This window comes from Hyposmocoma kahamanoa, unplaced genomic scaffold, assembly GCF_003589595.1.
Source record: "Hyposmocoma kahamanoa isolate Upper Pololo Valley unplaced genomic scaffold, ASM358959v1 88, whole genome shotgun sequence".
Taxonomy (NCBI): domain Eukaryota; kingdom Metazoa; phylum Arthropoda; class Insecta; order Lepidoptera; family Cosmopterigidae; genus Hyposmocoma; species Hyposmocoma kahamanoa.
The window spans coordinates 14,154,634-14,172,208 of record NW_020654466.1 but is presented as its reverse complement, the minus strand read 5'-3'; the positions used below and the strand labels follow the sequence as shown (position 1 = coordinate 14,172,208).

The following is a 17,575-nucleotide window of genomic DNA, read 5'->3' as shown; positions in this document are numbered from 1 at the left end:
TGAATTAAATTAACCGTTTGACATTTTATTGCCTTTAATTTGGTCAAGATAGCGAAAGAGATATTATAATCTGCATTTAAAGATAATATTCTCGATTCGCTGGACACTTTTTAAGTTAAAATGTTATTCTAGTAAAAGATTAAATAAAAAACATCGAATTTGTTGTTTCCACAAATTATAGCACAATTCATTTTAAGACATTCAACGCCATCTGGTGAAATGAAGGCGTACGACATAGCTACAGTTGAATATAGTTTTTTTTTGTTTGCTTACATAGTTACTGTAATATGTACGAACTATTTATTCCATACTGTTTTAGTATAATCCTGATTTTTTTTAAATACTTGAACATGAATTTATCTTTTAGATTAATATAATAAAAAAAGGTAAGTATGTGAGTGGTCATCAAAAAGAAAGGTTTTTTTTATAACAAAATATGTTAAGTCCCAAAAACATACTGATTGCGTATCAAAATATGTATTTTAAAAGATATTTCATTTAAGGACATGCCTTAAATTGACGCATAACATTTTATCACATAGCATATCTAAATACATATCCGCGTGTGTAGTATAGGTAAAAGGAGCGTATCTGCACTAAACCATATTTTATACGAGAGATTAAATCTCGTTATTATTTTATTATTTCAATGCCCCGATTTAAATTTTTTCACAATAAGCATTAATTTTCGTTGTCTACGGACTGATAACAATAGACTCCCGTAAATTACAATTTGGTTGCCACGACATTTACGCGGATTTGATTTGCCACTTAATCACCGGAATGGAATATCATAATCCAACGCTAGTTTCGCGTAATTGCGCTATCCCCGACAGTATTGTAATATTTCTGTCATGCAAGATATCAAATTTATTACAAACAATTAACCCGTTTTACCTAAAGGTACTTTAGTGTATCGAAATGAAACAAGGTTTTATGTGACATAATTTCAAAGTCTAATTGGAAATGAATCTATTTTTTTCCGTTAATTCCGATCTAAATCGCGTAATTTTTTTGTTTTTTTTTTTTTTTTTTTTTCAAACAAACCAAACCAAAACACCAAATACCACCACATTGCAAACCGTTGCGCCACCGCGCTCGTCAAGAGATAAACCAAATAATGGTCTACACCAAATAATGTGTTTCTAAACAATAAGATCAACAAAGTAAATAAAATTATACACAAACATTGCAATCAAGGCATCAATGCCACCTGCGAAGCGAAGATGCGATTTTATTTTAAATATGTTCTCAATTTTGGCACTAAGTAGACAGGGGTTGAAAATGAAGTAGTGGTGAGACAAATTCATTTCATTACTAAATAACTAATTATAAAACCACTATAGAGTAGACTTTTGTGTTAAGCAACATTTCGCCTTCATATACCATTTAGAATTTGAATGCACTGGACTCATGAACCATGTTTGTGAAAGTGATAAAAAAAGGTCGAGAAAATTATTTTTAATTAATTAGATGAAATTTTAGAAATAATGGAGTTTTTAGTTATATCTTAAAATACATTTGATACACGTATTTCATTGTTAAAACTTGGCGAAACAACTTTTTTTATTAAAGAATAGTTACTTGTAAAACTTGACGTTATTTCTGTTATTTGCGTAAATTGATGTGCAATCAGATTTTTGATAAAAATAAACCATATTGTTAATAAATTAGTATCGACATGTTTTAAAATCATATTTGATATTAGTTTTGTTAGTTGGTCGGTTTATTTGCAGGGAAATTATTTGATTGTTAGATGTATAAGTTATATAAATGGTGTATATATGTATTTTTGTTGTGTATTAAGTTTTTTGATATGTAATTAAATATACTCCAATAAGTAACTACCGTACATAAGAGCAAATTAAACAACATGCTGATATAGACATTTTTAAGCAATACCATTGCAATTATGACATTTGCGCGGCACGAGTTCACTGAACAATGCAAATGATCGTTAAATTTCCAATTGTTGTGTTGTCGAATTTCAATTAAAGCCAATGAAGACATCACTTACCAATAAATCAATTAAAATTTCAATTGCACAACGTAAATGAAACAACCATTTCCACTGCATTTTATATTTGATTAAAATTAATGTTCAATCACGCGTATTCACCGGGATTAACCGATAGCTTTCCAATGCGATATTTATAGAGCCGTTAATACCACAGATGAAATATTAAACGTATTCGATGTATTCGAATCATGTATAAAGTACATGTAAATAAGCATAACAGTGAAATATTATGCACAAACGACCAATAATAAACGGCAGAAGCACAATCAAATCAGATGTTAACAATTTATGAGATTCACTGAACGTGGGAGGAACGTTCATAACAATATTTCAGACACCAGATAGGAGGCAGGATCGACACGAGCTGGTCTGGCTGGCCACTTCGACAGAGACTCGTTTTAGCGATAAGGGAAGTCAAGTGCGACGTAAGCAAACGGCAATATCGGCAAGAGCCAAGAATAAAAACTTTTTGGTAGTGTCGAGTTTGCGGCGGCGGTGGCGGCACGCCAGAGAAAACACAATAAGATCAGTTGCTGTCGAAAGCAATCAATTTGTGTTCACTGTTACCTATTTTGGACTCTGTTGTAGAACAACTTTATTTTCTTCTTCACTTTTATACCTTTTATTGATAGCACGTTTGAGAAGTTGTGAACGAAATTTGTTCCAATAAAACACTTAAATGTTTTATTCAAGCATGCACTTTTATTGGTTTTTATTTTATTTATTCTGTTAATAAATGTATATGTAATATTTCGATACTTTAAATAAATCAATTTTTAAAAATATTTAAATAAAACACTCTTGTAATCTCATGGGTTGTAATAATTTGCACGGTATTAGACAAAGTTTCTAATAAGGGTTTTCTGGATAAAATTTTCTATAGTAAAGGCATATTGTTATAGCTATAACTATGAGGCGTACATGATGGTAGTCGTTTAAAACGAACTTTACTGCCACGTCGCGTAGTAGACTTCGACGGCGTAACTTAATGATCGCGTACGGCGCACAGGGAGGCTATACTCTATTCGACAGCAAATTGAATCTACGAAGAGCTATTAGCCGACACCACAGCGGTGCGGCGCGATTCCAACGTGTGCCAAACGATCGTGCTCATGCTCTGTTCAGAGTGCTTGATATTGTTTAAGCCTTGTATACTCCGTAAACTGCAGCCAGCGGACAGCAAATAAAAGTAAACGACATTGCCGCACACCACGTTATGTCGAGGAGTTTAGTTTGCTACGTTTCTCTTTAAAGCTCTTTCCACTTGAGTTAGCAGCTAAAAATGCGCTTTAAAATCTTTGGTCTTTTTAGTGTTAATTTCTGTTTCAAGAAACCTTATACTCGAGTAACCTTACGAAATTGACGATCATGCTAGGAAAATAACGTTCAGAGACCGGAAAACAAGTAACACGCGTCTCGTCCCGATGTTTCATATCAAAGTCGGCGTAATTTATTTTTTCGACCAACAGAGCAAGATTTTCCGCTTTATTCGTGCAGTACGAGTGCCGAGTGGCGGGAGGCAAATTGGATAGGATTGCGACATATCTGGCGTCAGCGAACAAACGAAATGCGCACAGGAGCAGAGGGTAAACTGTCCGGATTCTTCCTTCTATATTCCTACTAGAGAGGTTGTGTACGCTCGTCGTAAGTGACACTATTTAGAATTTATAAGAGTCGTAATGACAAAGATATAGAACCGAGGAACCATCCTGGTTAATTTTCAAACTAAAGTGAAAAGTTACTGCCTGAATGGATTAGTAGCAACAAAGTTAACTGACACATAATCGTTAAAATCAATTACCAGGCGCCATTTAATAGGATTCACATTGAAAATGTTAGATTTGCTAAAGTGGTGTCCGGCGGGCGGCAGAGCGATAATCAAATAAAGCTTTCATGAATGACGGGCCATGTCAGCCAATAGTCGAGATTGCGCTCGCCAGACGCGGTTGAGCGCGTTTAATAAAATTCTCTCTGCATTTCGAATTTAAACAATATTTTCGGTTTGAATTTACAGAGTAATTGGAAAGTAATATTGGTCCAATGAACGTTGGGATACTTTATTTTGGTATATTTTATGAACCTTTTTCATATGAAATTACTATTCAGTTCATTTACTCAATAAAAAGACACTAATAAAAGAAGACCGTGAAAGCAATAGAGTAATAAATAAAATTGATATCTTTGCCGATAAAAATAGACTTTCATGTGTAGGTATCTTTGTTCGTATCGAGTGCACGCTCCAACTATCTTCATTTCAACCATCCTGCCTTTATGCTCCCAAGTTGGAATGCATTGTGATTCTCTACCGGCTTACTACTTTCGCTGCAATCAAGAAGTCGCACAAAAACAAAAACTACAGTTCCAGAGCACCGCCTCGTCGGGACTAATGAAAGTGTAACCACTTTGCGGAGTTTCCATCTCGGGCAGATGTTTTTCAAACTGAATAAAGAGAGTCCTTAAGTAACTTTTAGATATGCGAGCAGCATTACAAACGAAATAAGATTCTTAGGGTCGTATTCTAGAACTCTACTCAATGCTCAAGTCAGGACTTGAGTATGATTCAAAGCACTAGAAATCATACTCAAGTCCGCTCAAATCGTGACTTGAGCATTGAGTAGAGTTCTGGAATACGATCCTAGGTCTGTCTAAATAAAGGGTTTATTTCGGTCGTTGTTCAATCGCGGTTAATAGTTTGGTAAGCAGTCGGAGATAAGTAAACAGCGCGCGGATTTCACGCGTGTTAGTTTTGCAGCGCACTCGGAGATGAGGCGAGGCGCGTTGACAAGCCGAGTGGCAGTTTGCGTACGTTTTATGCGTTTGGCGAGAAGCACGTCCCGGAAGAGGCACGGCGATGGCTACGGATTTAGCGTCGCTGCATTTAGAAGTGTGAGATCACCCAACGCATTACGGCAGCGGCGGCAGCGTTAGGTACTGTGTTGGTGTATTGAGCAGCTTTTGTTATGTACGCTAATGTAAGATCGTTGTTTAGGTTAATAAAAGCTTGGCAAAAAACAAGTATTTGATAAACGCTAACGTGAAACGATAACTGGCCAAAGATTATTTACAAGTTCATGCTATTGCTTCTTAACATAGAAAAAGTGGACATACTTTTGTATCAGTAGCAGTCATCGAAGTGACGGTGGACGGGTGACACCGAGGAGATTCGGAAACCGGGAGCCGCGGCTTGGTGGACAGCGCGATGGTGCGTGGTGAGGAAACACATTTTACAGCGGCCTGTTGACAAATAAAATAACTATTAAACACATTCCAACACAAACTTCAACAACTACTTATTAATCGTGTGTGAAGTCGCTAAACACCTAAATAAACACGTCGTTTAAAGTTTCAAATGTAAGAGCAGTAAATTATGAAATACTGACAAGTCATATTAGGAAACCAGTGCTCGACGTCTCGAGTGCCTTTTCACGAACGCCATAATTTAACCTAATGAGCAGCAGGAGCCCGCCAACTCATTTGCGTTCAGGCTATAAACTCCGGAGCATTGCATTCCAGAGTCGTAGAGGAGTGCAGTCTAAGTTCGTGATATGGTCCCACAGTCCCACTTAATCATACTTAGTTTCGTTCGTTTTACTCGCCCGGCTGAGTGAGTGTTCTGAAGATGCCAGACGCGAGCACGTATTAAGGACCTAACTTGAACTTCATGTTCTCCATTAGAGAAGCTGTTAATAAACTTGAAGATCCAGTTTACTTTTTTGAGCAATAAGTAGACCGATTCATCTATCTTTATGGGTCTGATTATAAACAAATGTGATTCCTCTCTCCTCTCTCTCATTTGTACCTCAATTTTGGTCGCCGTAGTCTAAAATACTTAAAGTGACACGCACACTACTTGTACCGTAATGTAATTAATTCTTCCGCTGTCGAGTTTCATTTAAACGTCCCGGCGACTCGTGCGATACATAATAAAGAGTGATTTTACGTGACGACGTTTTGTGATCATGAGAAATAATGGTATTCGTAAACTATTACACCCCGTTATGACGTGACACTTACCATAGTTGTGAATACGGTTTTTACTTATTATGCTTAAAAACATACTAATATCAAGAAATGTGACTTCTACAAATACGACGAAAAATACATGTATTTTTTCGTGCCTTATTTTTGGTGTTGTTGTTCGACTGTTTGCCAGACCGGGCACCCGTTCTCCCGACTGAGCAACAGAATTAATCAGCAGCACATGTAGAAATTCGTAAAGTCTGCTGATTCGTTCCGTAGTTTAGTTGGAGAGCGGTATCCCCAGTCTGACAAAGAATCGCTGGTTCGAATCTCGCCAGATTCTAGGAATTTTTATTTGTGTTTATTCGACGTTTGTATCATTAATAACAAAACTAATGGAGTACTTTCACAAAAAATATAAAAATATCATGGTAGTAAAAACATCATGGTGTTCAATAAAATAAATATTCCTTTATTTTTTTAATTTAATTATACACATCAATGAAATTACGTCGAATCTAATCCCTTGTATACTAATAAAATAAATGATCCTACTAGGGATGCACATTACGATTCTATTTTTATGAAGATCGATTCAAGTGCATACGATCTAGCGATTGTTTGTATCGATTTATTTCAATGCGATTTTTATTTAGTAAATCGATTCAACACTAAGGCGAATCGAATCGTCTAGATCGTATTCATAATTTAAACGAAACAGTCTCTTTTTGAACCCCTAGAGAAGAGAGAGCTAATTCCTATTTTATATCAGTCTGCAAGAAAAGTAGTTGGGCAAAACAGATAAGTACAATAAATTAACAGTATTTGGCGATTATTGCTACTTATGTGCCATCTAAATTTTTTTTACTGGCTCATATCACTCTAAATGAAAGTTGCTTACAACTGAAGTCAAAAAGGCTGTCAAAATCATTATTTCTTTATCGAAATTAATTTTGAAACGATTTTTATGAGATTGATTCAAGAGCATCCCTAGATCCTACATAATAAATTCAGAGAAGCATCGACACTCACAACAAAGCCGTAATAAATTACAGAAAAGGAGATACTTAGATGGCTATCAGCTGCAAGCATAAAAGACTGCCAGCGAAGAGGTTAAACGTTGGCGGACGATAAAACAATAAAGCAAAGAAGGCACGTCACAATAATAACGACTGCAATCGACTATCGAATGAAGTGACTTAGAGTGCTCACTACGTTAACGGTAAAAGTGTCTAGGGGACAATAATGCTATATTGTAACTATAAGATAAACATCACACTGGTCTTAGAAACATTTTGAAATAAACAAGTATAATAGTGTAATTTGCAAAGGTTGATTGACTACATACAACATATAATATAACCTATATAAAACATAGTTAAGGAAGGTCAAATTTAATTTAGGTGTTGTTTTCAAATTATTTCGTTGATTATATTTTTGTTAACTTTATGTAGATAAAATATATATTTATTGTACGTAATATTAGCTGGCTAAACTAAGATCCGAGATTGATGATACTGCGAATTAAAATCAAAATTTAAATAACAAAAAAATAAGAACTGTATGTTAAGTATAATACAGCCGCTTAACAAAGCCACCGTAAAAATTTTAGGGGTGACAACGAGTGACCATCACCGGTGAAATGTCGTGCATACCAACAAGAGTCCCTACTGACACATTATTGAGTGAACATAAAAAAATACCGGCAGTCGGTCATCAGGGGCGACTGACGCTGGCTCGGGGAACGCCGCGGAGCGAGGTGATGCTGAGAGGGTCCATTACCGTAACCATTAAATGATATCTCCCTGCCACAGACGCGACAACTGAACTAAACGACAGATGCTGCCGCTTGTCAGATCACCCAATAAAAACTGATTCCGGGCACGATTTCACATAAAACAGATAATTTTAAAACATTGTTACAACACTGTTAACGCAAGAAAATGTTAACTACTAAATTTAGTAGCCATCTCCAGACTCGTGTAAATTATAGTTTCATACATCTTCCCGCCTCGGCCTGGAAAACTTTGTGACATCAAATAAAAGTTATGAAGAAACATCTGCTCCCGCAAACAAAAGAATTTTGTGGGGATTAAACAAAACGACACGCGTTAGCCTTTCACCCCTTGTTAGACAATGGTAGGGTGTGTTTATAAATTGGGTGACGGAGTTAGGTCGGGATTTCGAAAGATGCGGAGCGAACTATCTCGGAACATTATCAAATGCAAAGTGGCCCGTGCCAAGACACGTGTTCTGTACGTAGCTTAATAAATAAATGTCAACAATCAACTACAACAACACAGGTGATAATTCACACGCTTTGTAATCGGTAATGGCTTATTAATACGCCAGACGTAAGAGCGTGTCTTTATCTAAATTACATGTTTCGATGATGATATACTTGACAAGAATGTTATTAACGACACATTAAAATTTATTGAAATATTGATTTCATAGATAGCTTATTAATAAATTCAATAAAACACTAATTCAATTTTTGTTTATTTGATTGTATAAGATACAGGTTTATCGAAGGGATAATCATTCGCATTTTTTAAAACTTCTTGTAAACTTTATTACACCTTTACTCTGATAACAAAAGGAGAAAGCTCGGAGTATATTTAAACTCCATTTTGCAAAGAATAAATCTCTTTAGGAGTGCGACGAAAGCAAATCCTCTCGAGGACTTTATGTGACTACCACCAAAGATTTTATACAATTCATTTCAGTCTCATAAAAAAGGTTATCACAAATTCGCAGAAATCGGGCGAGCTATTTTTCTGCCCGTGGCGGTGCTCCCGTGGGAAAGGCAGCTTAATTCCGGATGCCTCCAACCATAACATTATTTCGGCTCTATGTTTAAGGGTTCTGTTTTTTCTTTATATAAAGAACTTACAAATGCTCATTATTTTAAAAGCTGCAGAGGACGAAGTGAGCCATTTTCAGTTCTACTTGTACACCTACAAGTTCACAAAACCTCTTTAAAGTAAAGGGGAACAGAAATTTACGATAACGGGCGCAAATGTATTCATGGAGGAAACGTAATTACGTCTATAAAGGTTACCAGGCGTATTTACAAGAGGCTGTCAAATAATTAGCGCCGATCGATAACTCAGCGGGCAGGTAATCACCCACACTGCGTTAAGCGACGACATGTTATACTGACACCGTGGGAGGCTGTTTCACAGATTAATTTGCATAAGACTTCTGACTGCTTTTAATTATATTCTGCAAAAAATTTTAATTTAAATGTCTATGTTGGACAACACTGTCACTTTGAAATTAAATTGTATACGAATGACATACATTACAAGACACATTTAGTTGTGATGTGCGATATGTACGTATATGACAATTAAACATTATATTAAGCAAAATTTCTTCAGGAAGGCGGCACAAATGAACTAATTTCTCTCTTAAAAATCATGAATATATTTTCATAATAAACTGCTAAAGATGTTTGACTTGCTGAATTAACGAGCAAACACCAAAAACACTTAAAGCGTCGACAGTAAATCGAGAGCTACTTAATTTAATCTGTGTACAGTACAAGTTTTCCACCCACTCTCACAAGCTGAGACGGCAGCCAATATCGGTTATTAGCTGTAATTACTACAACTACGTATTAATCACTAATGTGACAGAATGGATATGGATTTAATAAATAAATAACAATACACCAGACCTATTGTTGCTGTTTAAAGTAATTGTTTGATTGCCTGCATTTTCAGTCGAAGATTTCTCGTTGTGAAGAATTGTGTAGATTAATTAACTTGTTAAGTTGGAATAAAAGCAGGTGTGCGTGTGTATTTATGATAAAAATAATTACATGGTAACAAGGTTGTCATACAATTCTTATTTTAGTTAAGTAAAGTTAATTTACCTCATTGAACAGTTAAGCCTGTTCAGTTACACCACGAATTAGCAATTCTCAATGGGCACACTCGCAATTATTATTATAGAGTCGTTAACGAGCCGGAGAGAGTATAATGTTTAGTGCATGCTCAATTACCTCGCTAAACAGCCAGCGGTCGCTAATACTGTACTCGTTTTACCGCTTTACCGCTGCCCATAGATTAAACTGGTATAGCTCTCCATTATGTAATCAAAGAGCGGTAAAACTACGGTAACGAAATAAAGACCGATTGACACGCTTAATTTGTTTCAATTACTAGCTAGTTAACCTCGTTCTACAATAATAAATTATCACCATCAACATAAACAAGGCTTTAATAAATTATTTCATTTCCTAGCTAGAGAATCTTTTGAGTTACCACTTTTTTCACACGACGCCGACTTTAATTATGACTTTGCGTGGTAAGTTTTCTAAATAAATTTGTTTTCTGCAAAATTATTGCCTATTATTTTTTGCAGATGTTTTTTAAGGCGTGTTAGCCTTAAAAACATTAGTGTTAAATTACGTTCGATAGTGCACTATAAAAATTAATTATACCATGTATCTGTTTTATTATTGTAAAAAGTGTACCTGCAATTTGAATAAAACGTACGCCATGGGTCGGCCTTGCGCCTAATCACTTCGGATCCGGGTCGGATGTTGTTGGTGCGCACCAAATTGCATTTTGTTTTTAATCTGGCGGTGGGAGCCGCGGGCGCAGGCGTGAACTTCAATTTGCCCGAGCTGTTTAATTAACAGCGACACGGTGGGTCATTAATTAAGTCATCAGACAAGCCGGTGGGTTAGCTGCGCGGATTAGATACTGAACTGCATGGTAATAAACGATTATTTCGTTTTCTACTCGCCACTGGCGCGGGTAATGAAGCACCGAGAGATCTTTTGCTCAATAACAAATGGTGACAGATAAATATGCAAATTTATGCAAACAGATTAATAAGCACGTTCATTGTCGTATTACCGATAAAACATTACACTGACTGATACTATAATGTTCAGGTAAATTAAATTTCGCTACTCGCTTTATTCGACAAAATATTGACTTTTAAGCTACCTCCTTTACATCAACAGGCTCTCACCAAAAAACACCAAATTATTATCCGGTTGGCCGTGTTATTTAAAAATAATTATTGTAAATATAATACTCGTACAAAACCTACCAACACTGCAATGAAAAAAGGATGTTCAACTGAGAGTCGACAAAAAATAACGCAAAAAACCGTGACAAAAGATTGCATTCTGTTTTTGTTAATACAGGCAAACCAAATACCTTTTGAAAAGAGAAGTTTTAACCATTTTAGTTATATTAAAGTAATACAATTTTATCTACTTACAAGGAGTAGGCACTATAAGAGAATAAAAGGCACTGTAAGAGAATATAAAAAAAGTAAGCCACTAAATTAATCTGGTTTGTCATGAAATCAAGTCGGAACGTCAACTATTCGGACAAAATCAATTCATCATTCCCGTGACATGTCAGTCGGTGTAATTGAGCGGGGAAAAAGTGGTGGCGCGCGGAAACAAATACGAGGACCGTAATCGAAATGTTTGTAAACCGGTGTCGCAAGCGTCGCGTGTCACGGGGCGATTACCTCACGCCACCTCGCCCCCACACGGCTAGGGAATAAGACAACGACTGTCGACATGCCTTCGACATCCTCGTACGCCCATCGCTATTAACTGACTTCATAAAAAAAAGCTCGAGCACATGACTGACTAAACTTTTTTATAGACTCAAAGAAAGCGAAAATAGTTCTTATCGTTAAGAGTACTTATTAGGCCATTACTTTAAAGTAAGACCGTTTAACCTACTGAATACAAGAAAAAACTCTTGTAATTGGTAGGTATTCTTGCGTTATATATTTAAATAAAAGCTGATCCGTTAGAAAGCAGTTGGTTTACAACACCTTAACATGCAAGTTAATGTAATTTATAATCATTTCACTCTTACGGATATTATAAATAAATTCTGACTCATGAACGCAGTTGGAATAATTCTAATTGTGAAAGAATTAGCTGACATTGCGAAGATCATAAAACGGGGCCATTACTTAATATTCCCGTGAGGCATGACTCGTGACAGGAATATAAATTGAATTTGCTCTCGACTATTACAAAATTAATAGTAAATTTCGGCTCACGTTCCATTTGCTCCATTAAAACGAACCATTGACGATCTTCACAAATTGTAATGATGTATATTATTGGTGTAAATTTTGAAAATTGAGTTGGCTTTGGGAAAACCATGGTCTAACTACAAGCTATATGAACGAAACAAAAGAAGTGTTTACGCGAAATACGTGAAACAAATTATGCAGTACTAGAGTAGTACGGCACTGCATGCTAAACTACATATTTACATCCCATGGAGCGTGCATCAATCAACTCAGTTTCCGTTCTATTTGCGTCGTCGCCAGAAATCAAACGGGTCGTGGACGTCCGACATCGAACAAGTAGACTAACTTCTCGACAAACATTTACTCTGGCCTGACGTGTGTTTAACGATAATCGAATAATGTGTGACAAATGTTTATGTTGTGTCGCGTTCAACGCTAATACGTGCTAATACCCACTTCATGGGTGACAAATAATCGATAAACATTGGATTAAGCGTAAGTTACTTCTGTAAGCGTCTAAGAGGGGATTGAAGAAGCGGTTGTGTTTATAAGGATAAAAGGGGGGATTTAAAAGCGAAACGAAATTATGGATCGCGAAGAGGGGAATGATAGCTGAGCCGAAACACAAATCTGACATGATTCTAACTTTTCACTTATCTCCATTAGGCGTTCTTAATAAACGTTAACAATTTAGTTCATGCAGAACTTGTAACAGAACTTGTGTGCAGAACGTGTAAATAATGACACCGAAGCAATGATGAATAAATCTTTAAATTATGCATTAATGATTTGTTGATGTACACACATGTCTCTGTTTATTTACCTACAATAACGGAAACTCTCCTTGTACGCATTTACATCCGTAAGTAAAGAATTCTCACGAGTGTTTGGATCATATCTAAAGATAAGTAATCTCTACTTGGTCACATTCCAAGAGATCGTAAGTCATTTCAGTAAACGAGACATCAAAATACAAAGCGGTAAGCGAAAGGCATACAACTGTGACAGGTTATTTATAGAAGCAAATGAATATAGGTTAGCCAAGCGTTGTGAACGCCACTTTCCAAACAATCATGAAAGCAAGCCGGTTGTTGGTATTGGCACATTGTATCACATTATATCAGCATATTGTAACAGAATCTAGATACTTATTGGTTCGGAATAGGCAGTGTATATTTACCTAACCTTTAAGGAATAATAAAACAAAGTGGATAACACCTCCATCTGAAATTCCGGAATTATTGTATTTTGTTTTATGTTTTTGATGTGTAACTAGCTTACTACGGTTTAGAAATTGTAAGTCACAATATGATTATTTTGTGTTTGATTTTATAGGATTACGGAAGGTGTTATTTACTCTATATGTATTACTTGAAGTTTAGGTACATATATGTATATTCTGCCTATGTCGATCGCTGCTAATTAACTTTTTAATTAACAAATTAAAATAGAATTGGTATAGGTTCAAATGCTCTCTGTTTTATATTGTAAAATATAACCCTAACATAATAACGGTAACTTTGATCTTGTTATATTATTTGTCTGCAATATTACTTTACTAATATATTTTAATTATAACCTACGTGATAATCTAATCAGCGAAATGTTTTCGATAGGGACTCTATCCAAGTTTATTACATTATTGCAGGTGAATTATAAACATTGTTGGTAAGAATACATAACTCACTTTCAGGCTAACCAATCGTTCATAGTCGAACACGATAAAAAGGAAATAAAGTGCGGTACGAATGGACAGAATTTTGACAGATGTATTATATTTATATTGGCGAGGGCTATCCGCGTCACCTTGCGTCAGATGTCACCACACTGACATAATTCAAGTGAGACGTGTCAATATCGTAGTCGTTAATGAAATGCAACATTAAAATTTAGCAGATAGGTAATGTGGGATACAGGGTAATAGCGTTTAGAGACAAGTATGTTCGTATACACCAAAAGATAGTGTTAATAAGGTTCAGTAGTATTTGATTTCATCATTATTATTATATAGTTTGAATGTTACTACCACTGTTAAACTAATTTGCTTGAACGAGTAAAATTGCTTCAATGCTTGTACGGCTAGTCAATAAACTGTTCTACGTCTACCACTATCTCATATTTCACCGACTAAGTTTTATAGTTTACCTATATCGACCAAGCACATATTGTACTAAGTGCAAAAAACAAAATGACACAATTTCATACTGAATGTACCACAAAGTTAAATCGATAAGGAATATGGCTAGTGCCATAAAATTTACCGTCACGCATTAGTTTCGCGTAAAAGTATTAGCACGATAAGAAATTCCACGTGTGATTATGGCAAAGCGTGAAAAATATTGCAATATTGAGACTGTTACAATACTGTACACATTACGCAAGTTGTTGTATGTACGTTTTTATAATTCCGCGATGAGATGCGTTATTAATGAGTATTCAATGATTATGTCAATCGAAGACCTTATTTATCATGATTATGCTAAGCTATATTGCGACAAATTCAAATTTGATCTCGTGAGCTCTTATCAGGCTATTAGATCGCGATGGTCGAGTGGGTGGCCGATCACGGGTAGATCAGAGCGATACGCCGTGGCGCCCCACGGCCTCCCAAGTCCCCTGTCGACGCGCCTCTCCACCGACATCGCGATTTTTGCCACTTGGCACATCTTAAACGAGTGCTTCGAGTGGGTAATACATTTTACCATTAAATCTCAACGAAACGCCCTCTTATTCCCTTTGATCGCATTAAAATCTCAGCGCTGAATATTAAAAGACTTCACTTGATTAAAATTGAGCCGTCAGTCCAAAGAGTTTAAAATGAATATAAACCAGTTCGATCAATGATGTAATCAAAATATTTAAAAATTTTATGATAGATTGCAAAACCAGCGCGAGTTCAGAAAAGCAAATCACAATTCTTTTTAAATGTTTGATGAATTTAAATTGAGTGTTGGTTTATTTCAGTAAAATGTACATTGATACGGTGCGATTAAAAACAACAATAATGGATGTTGCCGGGAGTTTTATCATTTTTACACCATCTGTGAATCTGAAACCGAATATTTCGAAATGCGCGGGAAATTCTCAGATAAGGAAAACTCCCTTCCCCACGGTTATGATTTCAGACGTTCACGCTCGTCAATATTGTTCTTATTGTTATTTTTATGAGACACCGATCTTGTGATAAAATAAAATGTTCTTGAAATATATGAATAGGTACTGTTTCGCTTAAGTTGACGATTTTGTACGTTGCTATGCAAATTAAAGAAAACGAATTAAATAAAAGGAAATATTCATACGGAAATATACGTCGTTAATAAACAATTACATAAGAATGTAAATATTACAGCAACATATAGCTGATTGTTTCTGAACAAAGTTTATTACCAAAATTACCCACCTGGTTACATAACAATCTTGCCAAATTGAAAAGAAATCTACGGTTGTCCAACACACAATTTAACATGCATTCAAAACGTTTGTAAAAAGTCGTGTTAAAATCAAGTGCCAAGTATTAAATTACGCAAGCGCGTCTCAACAGCGTGCCAAACAAGTTTACATTTGCACAGCGTTATCAAAGGACTGTGAATTCGCCGCAAGTAAATATTACTGCCAGATGCAGTGAAACTAGTCTCGAGGGGAGTAGTGGGCGAGTGGGAAATAAACAGCAAAAGGCCCGTAATAAAATTTTAGGAGCTTTTTATGCCTCATGCGAATGCAGACGTGGTGTTAATCTGTTAGCGTGGATTTCGATGTAACGACGTGCTTTATTTCAGCTTTCCACATTCCGCATAAGTGACACTTAATAATTTTCGTCTCTCTAAGTTCGAGTTAACTAGCAATGGTGCTTTAGGCTCGTGAATTTAAAAGTCGTTTGCATTCATTACAATTAAAATATTCGTCGAGAATTCCTTTGAAGGTCAACTTTTGTTTCATTTTAACATCATTGTTCTACAATCAGTTTCATGTTGAAACATTATTTAAAAAGAAATAAAATAAAACCACAACTTTAGTTCGTAATGTAGGTACTAGTAGAAGAACAATAATAAATAAGAAGAATAATAATCCTATTTCATGAGCGGATATTATGTACAAGGTAGCAGGTGCTCTGTAATATCCATTTCAAATGAAACATATGGACATACAAAGAATGTGTAAAATTGCAAACAAAACTTCACTGGCGCAAGGAGAGTACAGACAAAAGCAATTTTTCTACTATATAGTCAAGTGAACGAGGCTGTCGTGAGCCAGTCTAGAGCAACTTGCACGGAGTGCAGGATTTTCAGAATTTTGTGCATTTGAATGCCTGCGCTCCGCTCTCACTGCAGTGAGAAGTTAACCGCACGTTTACGCTGACTGAGAAGTAAGCGGTCTCGAGAGCGACTACGATTTTTCATTCTTTAACTAAATACATATTTACGTTTTGACTTAACTTCTTATCAATGGGTTTCAACTATGAAGTCATCTATAAAGGACATTGGAGTCTGGTGAGGTGACCCAGCAATTTGTGCAATTTTCTGCCCACAACCAATTTGAACAAACAAGAATTACTACCTACGGACCCAATCAAACACTAACACCTTAAATTAGGTATCACACAGCACTTGATTAACTCGTAACAAGATAGATTTAATAGTTTCCTACGTGTTTTCGATTATCGGATATTTATGTATACGTAGATTGAAAGTCCAGATTTGTGGTATGCTGCTTACAAAGACATCGGTAATATGATAATAATAAGTGTATGTAGTTTATTTAAAAAATCTTAATAAGCAATCGTAAATTACGTCACGTATACTATTATGCTATTTAGCAATTTCTCGTCCTTAATTTGATAGCATGATAGTTAACATGCGTCCTCGTTTAATGATTAGCTAAGATATGTGCGCCTCAAGAGAAAGTAATATCTAGGCAGTAAGCCTCCTGGTCGTTATAAGTTTTTTTGAGTTAATAATAGTACACTAACAAGTTGTACGCTCATAAGTAATTCGAGTGAGTTTGATTTTGTTAACAATAGAGAAGTAGCATTCGAAAAGCCGCCAGCTGGAGTGTAATAAAAGTGGAGCGGAGAGGTTTAAAGTTTACTCAGGTAAGTATTTATGTCACGCCGTGCTAACGTCGGGCTCTGGGGGATAGTAGGGGACTGCAAGGGTGTCTAGCGGCTCCGAGACACGCGGTCGCTGCTCCCGGACCGCGACGTTTTCTAACCGATATTGATTTTGTAAGTGTACGATGATACGATTCATTTGACATATGTATGACAAGATTGCCTAAAATAGTAACAAGAAAACTTATTTTCGTAAAAATACAACTTTGCGATTTCCAGAAAGCACGCTCACAGTGAATAAGGCTTTCGACAATGTTTTACATCGCTAGCTTCTTGTCACGTCCTATCTCCGATCAGGTAGACGGTAGACGGGTCTTGTCAAACTTTTCAAATTAGTTTTGAAGATGTTTTGAACTCGCCCCATTTTTTGTTATAACATAATTAAATATACTGATTTTGTAATAAATATTTTGCATTTATCTGTTAAAATTTATTGAACCTAGGCAGATAAATTCTTT

The 17,575-nt window shown here is 35.9% G+C and overlaps 1 protein-coding gene across 3 annotated transcripts in view; it reads right to left on the bottom strand.

Annotated features, from left to right (window-relative positions):
- Positions 1 to 17,575, bottom strand: part of LOC113236036 (proline-rich protein 36) — a 60,555-nt gene that overhangs the window by 38,993 nt on the left and 3,987 nt on the right. For all 3 annotated transcript variants that reach the window (XM_026471975.1, XM_026471976.1, XM_026471977.1), the window contains exon 3: positions 5,129 to 5,254. In XM_026471975.1, the coding sequence (XP_026327760.1) occupies positions 5,129 to 5,254 (126 nt within the window). The remainder of the gene's footprint in view (positions 1 to 5,128; positions 5,255 to 17,575) is intronic.